At 43.3% G+C, this 14907-nt stretch overlaps 1 protein-coding gene across 2 annotated transcripts in view; it reads right to left on the bottom strand.

Moving 5' to 3' along the window:
• Window positions 1-3242: 3242 nt before the first annotated feature.
• The window catches only part of LOC146036035 (cytochrome P450 2B1-like), a 34601-nt gene continuing 22936 nt past the window's right edge, over window positions 3243-14907 (bottom strand). The window contains exons 4-9 of one of the 2 annotated variants that reach the window (XM_083159802.1): window positions 12440-12600; window positions 10680-10856; window positions 10413-10554; window positions 7488-7675; window positions 4730-4871; window positions 3243-3615 (exon numbers count right to left, since the gene is read on the bottom strand). In XM_083159802.1, coding sequence (XP_083015928.1) covers window positions 3434-3615; window positions 4730-4871; window positions 7488-7675; window positions 10413-10554; window positions 10680-10856; window positions 12440-12600 — 992 coding nt within the window. In that variant the 3' untranslated portion in view covers window positions 3243-3433. Of the gene's footprint in view, window positions 3616-4729; window positions 4872-7487; window positions 7676-10412; window positions 10555-10679; window positions 10857-12439; window positions 12601-14907 lie in introns of those variants that run through there. The other variant, XR_014460758.1, reaches the window with a different exon arrangement.

Genomic DNA, 14907 nt, shown 5'->3' with positions numbered 1-14907 from the left:
AACTCTGTAGTAGTGCTCAGTGCATGGTTTATGTTGTTGCCATGGTTACACAGTCACCTCTGTAGTAGTGCATTGTTTATGTTGTTGCCATGGTTACACATTTAACTCTGTAGAAGTGCATTGTTTATGTTGTTGCCATGTTTACACGGTCACCTCTGTAGTAGTGCATACTTTGTGTTGTTGCAATGGCTACACAGTCACCTCTGTAGTAGTGTGTTGTTTATTTTGTTGCTATGGCTACACAGTCACCTCTGTAGTAGTGCAATGTTTATGTTGTTGCCATGGTTACACATTCACCTCTGTAGTAGTGCATTGTTTATGTTGTTGTTATGGTTACACATTCACCTCTGTAGCTGTGCATTGTTTATGTTGTTGCCATGGTTACACAGTCACCTCTGTAGAAGTGCATTGTTTATGTTGTTGCCATGGTTACACAGTCAACTCTGTAGTCGTGCTCAGTGCATTGTTTATGTTGTTTCCATGGTTACACAGTCAACTCTATAGTAGTACTCAGTGCATTGTTTATGTTGTTGCCATAGATACACAGTCACCTCTGTAGTAGTGCATTGTTTATGTTGTTGCCATGGTTACACAGTCAACTCTGTAGAACTGAATTGTTTATGTTGTTGCCATGGTTACACATTCACCTCTGTAGTAGTGCATTGTTTATGTTGTTGCCATGGTAATACAGTCACCTCTTTATTAGTGGATTGTTTATGTTGTTGCCATGGTTACACCGTCAACTCTGTAGAACTGCATTGTTTATGTTGTTGCCATGGTTACACAGTCACCTCTGTAGTAGTGCATTGTTTATGTTGTTGCCATGGTTACATAGTCAACTCTGTAGAAGTGCATTGTTTATGTTGTTGCCATGGTTACACAGCCACCTCTGTAGTAGTGCATTTTTTATGTTGTTGCCATGGTTACACAGTCAACTCTGTAGAAGTGCATTGTTTATGTTGTTGCCATGGTTACACATTCAACTCTGTACAAGTGCATTGTTTATGTTGTTGCCATGGTTACACAGTCAACTATGTAGAAGTGTATTTTTTATGTTGTTGCCATGGTTACACAGTCCCCTGTGTAGTAGTGCATTGTTTATGTTCTTGCCATGGTTACAAAGTCAACTCTGTAGTAGTGCTCAGTGCATTGTTTATGTTGTTGTCATGGTTACACAGTCACCTGTGTAGTAGTGCATTGTTTATGTTGTTGCCATGGTTACAAAGTCAACTCTGTAGTAGTGCTCAGTGCATTGTTTATATTGTTGTCATGGTTACACAGTCACCTGTGTAGTAGCGCATTGTTTATGTTGTTGCCATGGTTACACAGTCAACTCTGTAGTAGTGCATTGTTTATGTTGTTGCCATGGTTACATAGTCACCTCTGTAGTAGGATGAGATTTATGGAGGATGGGAGGGGGGGTTGCGTGGATGGCGGACAGCTTGCGGCGATAGAAGCCCATAAACTTCTATAGGGTATTGCCACCCAGAGTTGGCAATACCCTACCCAGCGGAGATGGTGCAGACGGGTATTGGTACATAGGTAAATGCGGTAAAACCCTCATTTTATTGCATGTTCCCTTTATTACATCCCGCCCTCTATGTTGAGAGCAAATTAAGAGTAGAAACTGAAAAGAAACACAAGGCAACAAGGTTACACAGTCAACTCTGTAGAACTGCATTGTTTATGTTGTTGCCATGGTTACACAGTCACCTCTGTAGTAGTGCATTGTTTATATTGTTGCCATGGTTACACAGTCAACTCTGTAGAAGTGCATTATTTATGTTGTTGCCATGGTTAAACAGCCACCTCTGTAGTAGTGCATTGTTTATGTTGTTGCCATGGTTACACAGTCAACTCTGTAGTAGTGCATTGTTTATGTTGTTGCCATGGTTACAAAGTCAACTCTGTAGTAGTGCTTAATGCATTGTTTATATTGTTGTCATGGTTACACAGTCACCTGTGTAGTAGCGCATTGTTTATGTTGTTGCCATGGTTACACAGTCAACTCTGTAGTAGTGCATTGTTTATGTTGTTGCCATGGTTACATAGTCAACTCTGTAGTAGTGCATTGTTTATGTTGTTGCCATGGTTACATAGTCACCTCTGTAGTAGGATGAGATCTATGGAGGATGGGAGGGGGGTTGCGTGGATGGCGGACAGCTTGCGGCGATAGAAACCCATAAACTTCTATAGGGTATTGCCACCCAGAGTTTGCAATACCCTGCCCAGCGGAGATGGGGCAGACGGGTATTGGTACATAGGTAAATGCGGTAAAACCCCCATTTTACCGCATTTTCCCTTTATTACATCCCGCTCTCTATGTTGAGAGCAAATTAAGAGTAGAAACTGAAAAGAAACACAAGGCAACATCTGTCTAAAGATGAATCTTTATTACCGTACATGAAGTTATATAATATGACGTAGCAGAATAAAATATCACACAGCTTTTCTCAAGCTACTGTACGTACATATGCTGTAAGTCAGTGATTTTTAACCTTTTTACCTTGCGGCACACTAAATAAGATTTTAAAATTGCCAAGGCACACCATGAGATCCCCACAGGGCAAAAAACATTGTCCCTCACAGGAAAAAACCAAACCTATTGGCCCCCATATAAAAAAAATCACACTGGTCCCCACAGGTAACAAATATAAAATATATTAGCCCATTACATGAAAATAAGAGACCGGTAAATAACAGTTCAACTGGTGGTGGCTGTAAACTGGTTTGGGTATCTCTAGGTCTGGGGCACACTTGAGAACAGCTCAAGGCACACTAGTGTACCACGGCACATTAGTTGAAAAACACTGGAGAGCTGTCTGTTGCTTTATACTGTAAATACAGATGAAGTCTTCCTCAACTAGCCTTCTCTGGAGAACCATGGTGAGCCATGGCTCATCAAGGCTTTTTATCATCTATTGTTCTCAACTGCAATGTAATACATAGAACAATACAGTAGGGCAGTGTTATTCAACCACTGTGCCGTGGCACACTAGTGTGCCTTGAGCTGTTTTCAGGTGTGCCCCCAGATCTAGAGATGCCCAAACCAGTTTACAGCCACCACCTGTTCAACTGTTATTTACCGGTTCCTTCTTTCATGTAAAGGGCCAATGTATTTTATTTTTGCTACCTGTGGGGACCAGTGTGATTGTTTTTTTTTTTTTTTTTAATGGGGACCAATAGGTTTTTTTGTGGGGGTCAATGGGTTTTGCCCCGTGGGGATCTCATGGTGTGCCTTGGCAATTTAAAAATCTTATTTAGTGTGCCGCAAGGTAAAAAGGTTGAAAATCACTGCAGTAGGGAAATAGCATAGGATAAAGTCCGACAGCTCTGGCTCACTTTATCATATTAAATGGCTACATGAGGATGGCTCTATCTGTAGTTTTTAATTTATACTGTACCATACAATGAAAAATACACTGATGCATCATCAGCGAGGGACAACCAACATCTGATAAGTACGAGGACTGCAAGAATTGGTCTTGGGTTCTGGTGTTATATATATGTCCTTTGTGTCCATTGTGGACTTTAACGTGAACATTTGTAGTATAGTGATGATGAAGATGAAGAGCTCCATACGTGCCAGGCCCTCCCCTGCACACATCCGCTTCCCTGGGGGGTAACATGAAGAAAAAGCAAATTGTACAAATTGAAGTTTGTTAAAAGATTATCTACACTAATAGAATATATAATACACATTGTTAAATTAAGGCAGGAGCATAGGTTGTTCTGTACACATTTGGCTGCATGCAGACACTTGGCTCATCTAACATAGTGTGAAATCTCAACCATAGACAACAATAAAACAGTGCCCCATTGGGCAAACTTACTCACTCTGTTGTCCGGGAAGGGGCCAGCATGGTAGGCACATAGGGGACATGGCCGGTAGACAGGTGGGGTGTCTGGATCCATGGCATCATGATCGCATCATTGTAGCCCCAACCCCGCTATACAGGGTCAAAAAAGCTAGCACTGTATAGCTACAATGATACCATCCAAAACGTTTTGCTTTATTGGTCCTCCTCAGACCATCCAATTGTACTGACTGGGGTGCCAGGAGTAAGAACCATTTTTTTGGAGCCTCCAGGCCATTAAAGGGTGGTATGCAAGTATACAATAATTTTTGTTCTGCTGAATCATTATGGGGTTTATTCTAGTTCATTCTTTCTGACAAAATCCTTCTTAGATGGACAAAACCATGTGCACTGCAGGGGGGCAGATGTAACATGTGCAGAGAGAATTAGATTTGGGTGAGTCATTTTGTTTCTGTGCAGGGAAAATACTGACTGCATGATTTTACACTTCAATATAGATCTCACTTTGAAGAAAAACCCCACCCAAATCTAATTCTCTCTGCACAATTTACATCTGCCCCACCCGCAGTGCACATGGTTTTGTCCATCTAAGAAGGATTTTGTCAGAAAGAATGGACTAGAATAACCCCCTATGAGAGCTACAGCAAAAATGTCATTGTATTCAGCATCTATAGCAGAGGAGGACTTTCCACAAGGGAACCTAAGCACCTTTCTAGGGCCCAGCACATCCCATAAAGATATCCTGGACATTTAAAAACTTCCCAGAGGACATTGTGTGACTACCATGTGATTTCAAGACATCACACAGACCTGCCCACACTCCCATCAAGTATTTTGATAGGATATTTTTTTTTTAAATTATGCGACTGATACTGAATCTGGTCCGTCATTAGTAACTATAACATGTGTACCTGTGGAAAATGGCATGAATGCATCATTCTTCTTCAAGCCACCATTCTCATCAAGAAAGTGTCCAGGATCAAACTCATATGGGTTCTTGAACTTTTTGGGATCTTTCAATACAGAGGTCAGGACTGCCATCACCAAGGTTCCCTGAAATAGAATTGAACATTATATATTCAAAATGGAAGCACAACATGATGTAGAAGCTGCTAGGGTTTGGCATTTGGGAGATTAGTGTTACCACCACCCGTCCTGGATTACCTTGGACAGTCCGGAAATTAAGACCGGAGTCCGGAGGAGTGGCATTACCGCACTATGGCACTTATTCTAATTGAGTCGGATGGCTGCTTGTTCGGTCATATGGCCGATTTATTGTGTTTGCACATGTGCAGAGGCGTTTCTGCGCATGTGCGTCTGACGCGCACGCCCGAATACGGTGTGAATTCCATACAGAAAACGATTGGTCGTAACAATCTGAGTAGGGGGAGGAGAGGGGCATTAAGGGCTGTTTGGGCTCATTACCATATGCGTATGCCCCGAGTTTCAAAACGCTAGGCATACATATGGTAATCCGCCTGTTACGCACGTGTGGGGGGGGGGGGCGGACAGCTGACAAAGCCGGTTGCCAGCTTCCCGCCCATATCCCTGCTTTCGCATGGAGAAATGTCCGAGTGGTCTGGAGCACTTGGAGCTGTCTGACCAATCGGTCCATCATTTGATGGTCGGCGACCATCGGAGGATGGGGAGGTTCCCACAGATGGGGGAGTTGTTCACATGAAACATCCACTTGTGGTCTTTTTGCTCGGCATCTTATCGCATTCGGACGGTATGAGCTATCTTTACGGTAGGTGGAGCTAAGAACACTCGGTGGCCGTCCAAAAATATGAATCCGTCCGAGTCAACTAGAATAAGGGCCTATATGTATTGGCCATTATTAAGATCTAATTGCAGTACAAATTTGTTCTCAAAATGGGAAAAACCATGTGCACTGCAGGTGGGGCAGATATGTAGCATGTCACATATGTAACATGAGAGAGTTAGATTTGTGTGAGTTATTTTGTTTCTGTGCAGGTTAAATACTGGCTGCATTATTTTTACACTGCAATTTAGATTTCAGTTTCAACACACCGCACCCAAATTTAACTCTCTCTGCACATGTTACATCTGCCCCACCTGCAGTGCACATGGTTTTGCCCATTTTGAGAACAAATTTGTACTGCGATTAGATCTGAATAATGGCCATAGTCTGATGGGCTAGTAGCTGCCTGTCATGAGGCTCTGTATGATCACATGTATGATCTGTATGATCTTTCATGCATTGAAAAACATACTGCTTGTATCGAAACCGGTTGGCTTGAAAAGGGCAGAGGATGTTTCCTAGGACCATCTTTGTGTACCAGCATCCAGGTATGCCTGTTTTGGATATACACTTGCTCACTTTCTCTACACTTTCTTGTCGACAAAAACAAATGGTGAGAGTCTCTGATTCAAACTCTGCTTGTTTTTATGTATTTTAAAATTAAAAGAAGTTTTTGCACTATATTGTGTATATCCATTTAAATGATTATACTTCTGTGGAGGAAGGAAGAATTCAGTGGTGACGAATTATGTCCCTCAACTAAGCGCATGTGTCTTCTATTTCTGGTAGACATAATTGATTGGTACGAGTCACAGATTTTGTCCAGTATTTAAAAAAAATCTTAAAACGTTACAATATTGCACTATTGTTCATCTTTTAATATCCCGGAAAGAAAAAAGACAGCCTCATTACATGCAGCGCCCAGGGAAGTGTCTGATTTTTCTTGTTGATATTGTACAGTTTGTTACTTTAAAGTGGTTCTTCAATTAATCAGTACGGCACTCAGAGCTGCTTATAAGTGCATGGTATATTGATCTTAATCTAAAAGTCTTCCACAGCTAGTAGCTGCCTATTTCTGGACATTGAACAGTCCGAGAACGCCACCCCTTCGATTTTCAGACACGGGTCGTAATTACCGGACTGTCCAGAGTAATCCCAGACAGGTGGTAATCCTAAATGACTGGCATAAGAAATAGGTGGTTAAAACCTCTAGAATGGGCAAGGCTTAAACAGCAGAACTGCAAGAGGCATGGCCTAATTGTGCATGCATGGACATGCCCACCAGACAGAGGTGTATGCAATCAGTGCGATCCTACCCCAGCAGCTGGGAAGAATGGCTGTTGCTTCTGACCGGTAAGGGGACCCTTATCTGCTAGACCCCTACAACAAGCCTGGATTATCAGTACCATCCCCCTTTTTGCTACACTGAGGATGGGGGTGGCATGGGTGTTTATCACAGGTTTTTTTATTGGCCATCTGTATGGCACTGCAAGAGTGTGTACTCTTACCCTTCACTTCTTAGTTTGCAGTGTTGGCTTACAGTTGGCTATTTTGCTGTTGAAAGGTATAAGGGTTCGCCAGTCCATGTGCAGTGATTTACTTTAAGTGTGCTCCCTTCGTTGACTGGTTAGTTGGTACCACCCTAACAGCGTTATCACTGAAACGGGTGGGTAAGGATAGGAGGCCAAGTGGATACCTTTCTGTATGAATATATTATTATAGTTAAGTGATTTGCACACATGTAACAACTCATCTGACAGATGGTTTACATTCCTGAGAAAGTATGTGAAGGGATCAGGCTCGGGTAAAGAGGAAAAGTATGGTTAGCAGTAAGTGTTTTTTTTTTTTTTAAACCGATTGACAAGAAATACATTTTAGCCATTTAATGCTATCTCTGAAAAGAATACCTTAGGAATATGATATCCCCTAAAGGTTGTGTCTTTGCTGGCTGCGTGCAACAGTCCCAATGGAGCAATATCAGCAAACCTCTGGATCTCCTGTATAACAGCATCTGTGTATGGCATCTTACTCCTGTCCTCCACTGATGGGCAGCGATCTCTGCCTATTACATTGTCTATTTCCTTTTGGACCTTCTCTGAAATTGACATCAAATTTAAATGCATAATGAGAAATAAGACATTTAGTTCACGATTCATACTTTGAAACTTTTTTTTTAAATTGTAGCATCAAGATTTCCTGAGAGCAATAGCACCTAGGGCAGTGCAAAGAGTGTGAGACAGAAGTTTATATTTGCAGGGGAAGCTCTTCCTACACTACTGGGAGAGGTAAAGTTATGTCTTTCCTTCTACACTATTACTGTGTTCGCAGTCAGCAATCAGGGATTAAAAAATAGTCATCCATCCAAACGCCGCATATTTCCATATTCCAATTATGTCGTTTTGGTGTGCCCTTAGAGAAAATGCCAGCAAGAGGTCAATATATAGAACTATCAGGGTCGGCGTCACCACTAGGCAGCTTTAGGCATTTGCCTAGGGCGCCGGCCACTGGAGGGCAGAAGATAGGAGCAAGTGTCCCCCCTGGATGGGATGGAGGTAAGCAGCAACTCTTCCCCGCCTGGAGTGACTCGTCAGGCCTTGCAGCATCACTCGCCACCCCCGCCCCCTTCCCTCCGGTGGAGCGACGCTGGCGCGGCGGCCCATGCTGCTCCGCCCGGCAACCCCACTACCCGTGGAGCGATGCAGATAGGATGCTGCTAGGTGCCAGATATAGTGAGAGTAGCTGTAGAAGTGTTCCCTCCGCCTCCGAGGCTGCCGTGTACCTGGATCACCTATCCGCTATACTCACTGGCTGCTGCTAAGGCTGTGACTATTGTGCGCCAGGCCAATGGCTACCGTGTTGTTTGCGCTGCCTGGGGCGCTCCGGTGCCTTGCACCAGCCCTGAGCACTATAGCACTTCTAATATGAACAACCGGTTGGTGTCACCTCAGGGACCTGTCAGAGATTTGCCAACCCCATCCTGCTTAATCTCTGGATCTGCACCAGCACTTTCCTGGCAATTGGACTTTATTTTCCAGCACATTGCACTTTATTGAGGAGTATTCACCGTCCAGTCAAAGCAGACTGTGACCCCTCTTGAGAGCAGTGAGGAGAAGTAACATTCCGGAGTGCCATCCAACAGGCATAACAGTCTTCTAGAAAGGATCCCCCCCAAATCGCAGCCCCCCAAAAGGACTGGGACACCTCCACTCAACAAAAATTCTGGACTCCATCTTCCTCCTCCTGCACCAGTGCCGAGACTGTATGAGTGACCAGAGCAGATTATATTACCCCCTCATCCTTCTGCTGACAGGTTCTCCCCCCCCTTCTTTTATATATTTGCCACACTGTATATATATATACTTTTTTTATATTACATGTGAATAATAAATTGTTTTGTTATACTTTTATCTAATTGTGTCATTAAAACAGCGCTGCAAATTATCTCTTTTTCGCTTACATTTTAAAGTGTTTGACTAGCCCTTTTTTGAAGCAGCTAACATTGGGTAAACAGCCCAGATTAAGCGCTCTACACCAGGCATGTCCGACGTTGGCCCTCCAGATGTTTTGAAACTACACATCCCAGCATGCTTTGCAATAGTTTTAGCATTCTCTAATAGCAAAACTGTGGCAAAGCATGCTGGGATGTGTAGTTTCACAACATCTGGAGGGCCAACGTTGGACATGCCTGCTCTACACAGTTTACTGTATTTCTTTGGTTCTAATATTAACAACACCTGAAAATATTACTCAGTTTACAGTCCAACAACAACATCAACGAAACAATCTAAAGCAATCAGTTCCGTATGCAGCCTGGACCTCTATGGGCCAAATGTAATAGGGTGTGAGAATCATAAGTGAGAGATTTGGGGAGCATTTTCCCATTTTTTTAAAGCAGCAGTTAATTACATGGCAAGATCAACCTGGTTTTGCCATGTACCGTAACTTAACAGTTTTGGTATAACTCTCCGGATTCCGATGTTGGAGAAATGACTGAATGAATGAGTCTTCCGACACCCAAACTTAACATTTTCGAAATATAATGAATTATATTTTCACTGCCCAATAATAGTTACCAAACAAAATTCACAGCCTTGCGAGTCAACCAGAATAAGGGCCTTTGTTTCATGTTTGGAAACCTTGGGCCTAATTCAGGTTGGTTTGCAAAAACAAACTCCTTTAATATTCAAAACCATGTGCACTGCTGATGTAAAATGTGCAGAGTTAGATTTGGGTGGGGTGTGTTCAAACTAAAATCTTTGCAGTTTAAAAATGAAGCAGACAATATTTACCCTGCACAGAAACAGGTGCCGGATGACGGCCGACAGTCAGGATCTCAAAGGTCAGTATATGGATATTGGAAACCCGACTGTTCAAATGCCAGACAGTCAAGATCCCGACTGACTGGATCTATTCTCCCTCATGGGGGTCCACAACTCCCACAGAGGGAGAATAGAACCTGTGATGAGCTCAGCGAGCCTGCAAGGGTCTTCTTTGCACTCACCCCCTGTTGGAGTACCGGCGGTTGGGATTCCGATGTTGGTATACTGTCCGTCAGAACCCACCTATTGGGCCATCATACCACACCCACAGAAACAAAAGAACTCACCCAAATCCAACTCTCTCTCTCTCTCTCAAAGTCTTGCCACTGGCGGTGTTCTGACATCAACACCCAATAGGGATTTTGTTCATAGATTATCTATGCATGCCAATTGTTCCTTTGATACTTCTGATTATTTTGCCAACATAAATCTTCTTTGGGGACACAAAATCAAGTACAGTAAGCGCATATTTAGTCTGGTTTCTTTCTAGAACCAATAGCCATGTTACCGTACCTTGTATCTCTGGGTATTTTTGCAGAATCAGGAAGGCATATTTCATTGTCGAACTTGAAGTCTCTGTCCCAGCAAAGAACAGGTCAATTACTGTCCCCTGTAAATTTGCTTCATGAAATTCTGTGTTTGGGTTCTTTTTGTCCTGTGGAGTTTTTAATGATTTTTTTTAGTGGTCTTGCTATATATTAAGTGCAGCTCATCTAAATTTTTGTGGTTTGTTAGCAAAGTGCTCCATTTTTTAGCCCCAATATTTTACCACATACTCACCACTTCCATCCTCATGAGGAAATAGTCTATGAGGTCTCGAGGGCAGTTCTCATCCAGAGTGTCTCGGTGGGATCTCACCATGTCCGCCACAAAGTCTTTCAGTTTTTGGAAAGTTGGTAACAACCTCCGGTGAGGACCTGGGATATAGCTCATCAAGGTTGGGAACATACCGAGAAGCTGAAATATATCCCATTCTTGAATTATTTACATTTATAATACATTTGAATATTTCAAAACCTTAACTGATCTGTCCTTACAGATGTATGGATTGTGCAATAATAAACCTGGAAAAGCTCCTACTTACATTTGGCAGGGAGGCTTCTGCTATACCCTATCCAAAGAGTAGACCGCAAATAACCCTTGGCCCAGGCATCAGCGTAATCGATCTGGTAGTAATCCATTAGGTACCTGTGAAATAAAAAATTTATACTCACCTACTCCAGTGTAGATCGGTCTTTTCCAAGTAGGCATCCACAGGGTATAAAAAACCCTACAAAGAACCTGAACCAGCAGACCTGAGGAGCCCTATGTGTGTTTACATCTGCTGCCCTTCCCCAAGAATGAAGAGAATGCAATTGGTGTCACTCAACGGGCACCCCCCATAGCCAATCAGAGATGAGCTCCAGTGGAGCTCCTTGCCTGATAGCCTGATAAGAGTTTAACATGGGTTCCTATGGTGCTTCACACCCAGGGCCAACCACTAGAAATGTTGGGGCCCGGGACTGACCTACAGTCTGGGCCCCCAATGGCACAGCACCATACCTCCGGCCGCACACCCCCCGCATGCCTGCCCGCCTCCGCATGACAGCACCCCACCTCCCCCTACCCCATTACTTACCATAACCCGCGTCGCGCATCGTCCGGCTCCTTCAGTGTCCTCCACGGTCAGGTCCAGCGCACACACTGCACAGTGCAGCCTGCAGAGCGCCGAGCCCCTATGTGTCCTAGGCTCGGCACTCTGCAGGCTGCAATGTGTCTTTTGCATGCCTGGCCGAGTGGGGGAATATGGGTGAGGGGGCTGGGAAGGGATCTGGGGGCAGCTGTCCGGGCCCTTCCATAGGCCGGGGCCCGGGACAGCTGTACCCAGGGCACCCCTCTGTCGGCGGCCCTGTTCACACCATAGACGCCCATGTTATAGTGTTAAAATGGGCATCAATAATGGGAATTGGCAATTTACCCAAACCGCAAAATTAATTGGGGTCGAGTTTGATTATCAAATCATTTACTTATTTGCTAACACAATATAATGCTGTTCATTTCATTGTTTACATTTTTTCTTTAGTTATCTATAGATCAACACATTTTCTTTTAAATAGCTTATAATTGCTTTTTTTTCTATAATAAAGGAGTTATTTTTGTTTATGTGATAGTTCTATTCGTGTTATTTATATATATATATATATATATATATATATATATATATAATGTTTTTGCTAGATTAGAACTTGGGGCCCTATTCAGACCTACTTGCTAGGCTGCATATATTCGCAGCCTAGAGAACAGGTTAATGCCAAACACACTTACTTTTCATCTGGACGGTCTTCCGCGAATAGGGGGCGGGCGCTGATATCATGCGACGTAATCCGCCCACCTGAGCAGACAGGGGCACGCCTGCATTTGCTGGGGTCCACCAAACATTTCTATCGGCCAGCCCACTTTTTTGTGGACACGCGTATGAAATGCTCGGTGTAACCCAGTGAACGCTGCTTGTCACTCAGGCAGTGATCCCTTATTGCTATGTTTCTTAATACTGTATTTACCTGACCATATCCAGCGCTCATCAGCTTAAAAAAATCTCTGAGATGTGATAGGAGGGCCAGATATTTCTCATCCTCATAGTCAAATCTCTTTCCAAACACAATGGAACAAATAACATTGGAAACAGACAGCTGCAGTAGGTATGTTGGATCAAATGGGGTTCCTGTAATTACAAATATAATACCAGTTAGCCTTTCCTTTCACTATAGAAAATAATAAAAACATTGGGTGAATGAAATCCAAAATATCAAACAGATCATTTAGCTCTTCTTACCTATACGCCTTTTCCACTAGCCTAAATATCCTCGGTTTTTGCATGGGAGTGAGTCCCAATGACGTCTCTCACCTGGCATTATGCCGGATGGGGACTCTAGTAGAAAAGGGTTCACAAGCAGGGTCGCACCTGGGTTGGAGCCAGGTACAAAATCCCGGGTGCGACCTCGCTTGTAGATGGAAAAGGTAATGATCACTTCTATAGAATGGTTGTGTGTATATCAGTTTGTAAAAATAATTAATAAACTGCTATGGGTCCATGTCTGATGGATGTAGAACACCCTCTCAAGTGTATACCATAAATGTTGGAAGTGCACAGATAGAAATGCACTGGTTCAAATGGAGAACAAAGAGTTATTCATAATTATTGTGCTTTTATGACCGATTAAGGACCACCCATGTGCACTACTGAGATACATTATAGACTATCTATAAGTGCCCTCTACTCCCACCATGATTGTGCTCACCAACAGTTGGTTAGTGAAGCAGTTATCATGTACTGTAGGTTGTAGGGGTGTGGTATGGTGGGCCGATGGTTGGGATCAGTATAACGACATCTGAATCCCCACCGCCGGTACTCTGACAGGGGGGCAAGCGCAGAGAATCCATCTGGCAGTTACCTTAAGAACTTTACCCTCCGCAGTACATCGGGAAGGGTTATAGATATCGGTATAAAGTAGGCCTTAATTTTACCCAAATCCAATCATTTTTGTGACAAAATAAGAAAGGAAATTAAAGAGACACACACACCCAGCCGGGTTGGTCACACAGTATATTTTAAATCACCTTTTTCTTCACACCCAATCACACAAAAGTGGAAGCAAGGAAGAGGTAAGCAACTATCGACTAGTGAACCCTACATCAGTAGTAGGGAAATTGATGGAAACACTATTAAAACAAAAAGTTGCAGAATATCTCAAAACCAGCAATTTACAGAATCCGAAACAGCATGGGTTTACTGGGGGAAGATCATGTCAAACAAATCTTATTGACTTTTTGACTGGGTGACTAAAGTAATAGATCAAGGTGGGGCTGTAGATTTAGCTTATCTAGACTTTAGTAAGGCATTTGATACTGTCCCACATCGCAGACTGTTAAATAAACTTGAAAGCTTGGGATTGGATTCTAAGATGGTTGAATGGATAAGAGCATGGTTGCAGGACAGAAAACAGAGAGTTGTAGTAAACGGAGTACAGTCAAAGGAGGGAAAGGTTACAAGTGGAGTACCCCAGGGATCTGTACTTGGACCAGTGCGTTTTAATATCTTTATTGGTGATATTGCAAATGCAATTGAGGGTAAAATGTTCCTTTTTGAAGATGACACAAAGGTATGCAACAGGGTAGACACACCAGGAGGGGTAAAACAAATGACTGATGATCTAGTTAGATTAGAGGAATGGTCAAGAGCATGGCAACTACAGTTTAATGCCAAAAAAATGCTAAATCATGCACTTGGGTCTCAAAAATCCAAAGACTAAATATATTATAAATGGCACTATAATGGAAACTACTGAGGAAAAGAGGGAACTAGGTGTAACTATTTCAGGGGACTTAAAGGCAGGTAGACAATGTAACAAAGCAATGAAGAAGGCAAGTCAGATGCTTGGTTGCATAGGGAGAGGTATGCAATGACATGTGGACCAGGCCCACGACCCCTACGGCTGAGAACACCAAGATTGCCCCCAGGCCTACCACTCATGTTGAGCATGGAACTGTGAGGGGAAGCACCACACCCAGCCTATGCAGCAATTCTTCCCCCATACATTGATGTGCTCCCCACTTTCTCATAACCACCTGTACTGCTCTCATGAGACCAGGACATTGATGACTCTATGAAAATGATTTCTAATATTTCCCTGTCGTCAGGTGTGTTCATGTCTCCCCCCCCCCCCCCCCTGCAGCATACATCTACCCCACCATGTGCTATTCCTGTAACGTGTACCTCTGCAGATTGCACACCCTGCCAGCGCTGACCTATGCTGTGCACCCAGATGGTTATCTCAGATGGTGGGTCACGTGGATGTTTTTGCGCAGGGATTATCATACTACTACACAAGTATTTGCTTTCCAATATATGCATTGGATCCTTGTATGGCTCGCCTCCTACAGTGTAACCTTCATAGTGCGGTCCTTGTATGGCTTGTCTCCTACAGTGTAACCTTTGTAGTGCGCTCACCATGGCTGCCTCATCTGGTGC

Source organism: Crinia signifera, chromosome 9 (genome assembly GCF_055691185.1).
Source record: "Crinia signifera chromosome 9, ASM5569118v1, whole genome shotgun sequence".
NCBI lineage: Eukaryota > Metazoa > Chordata > Amphibia > Anura > Myobatrachidae > Crinia > Crinia signifera.
Note: the sequence above shows the minus strand (reverse complement) of the source record. Positions and strands in the feature narration are given on the sequence as shown.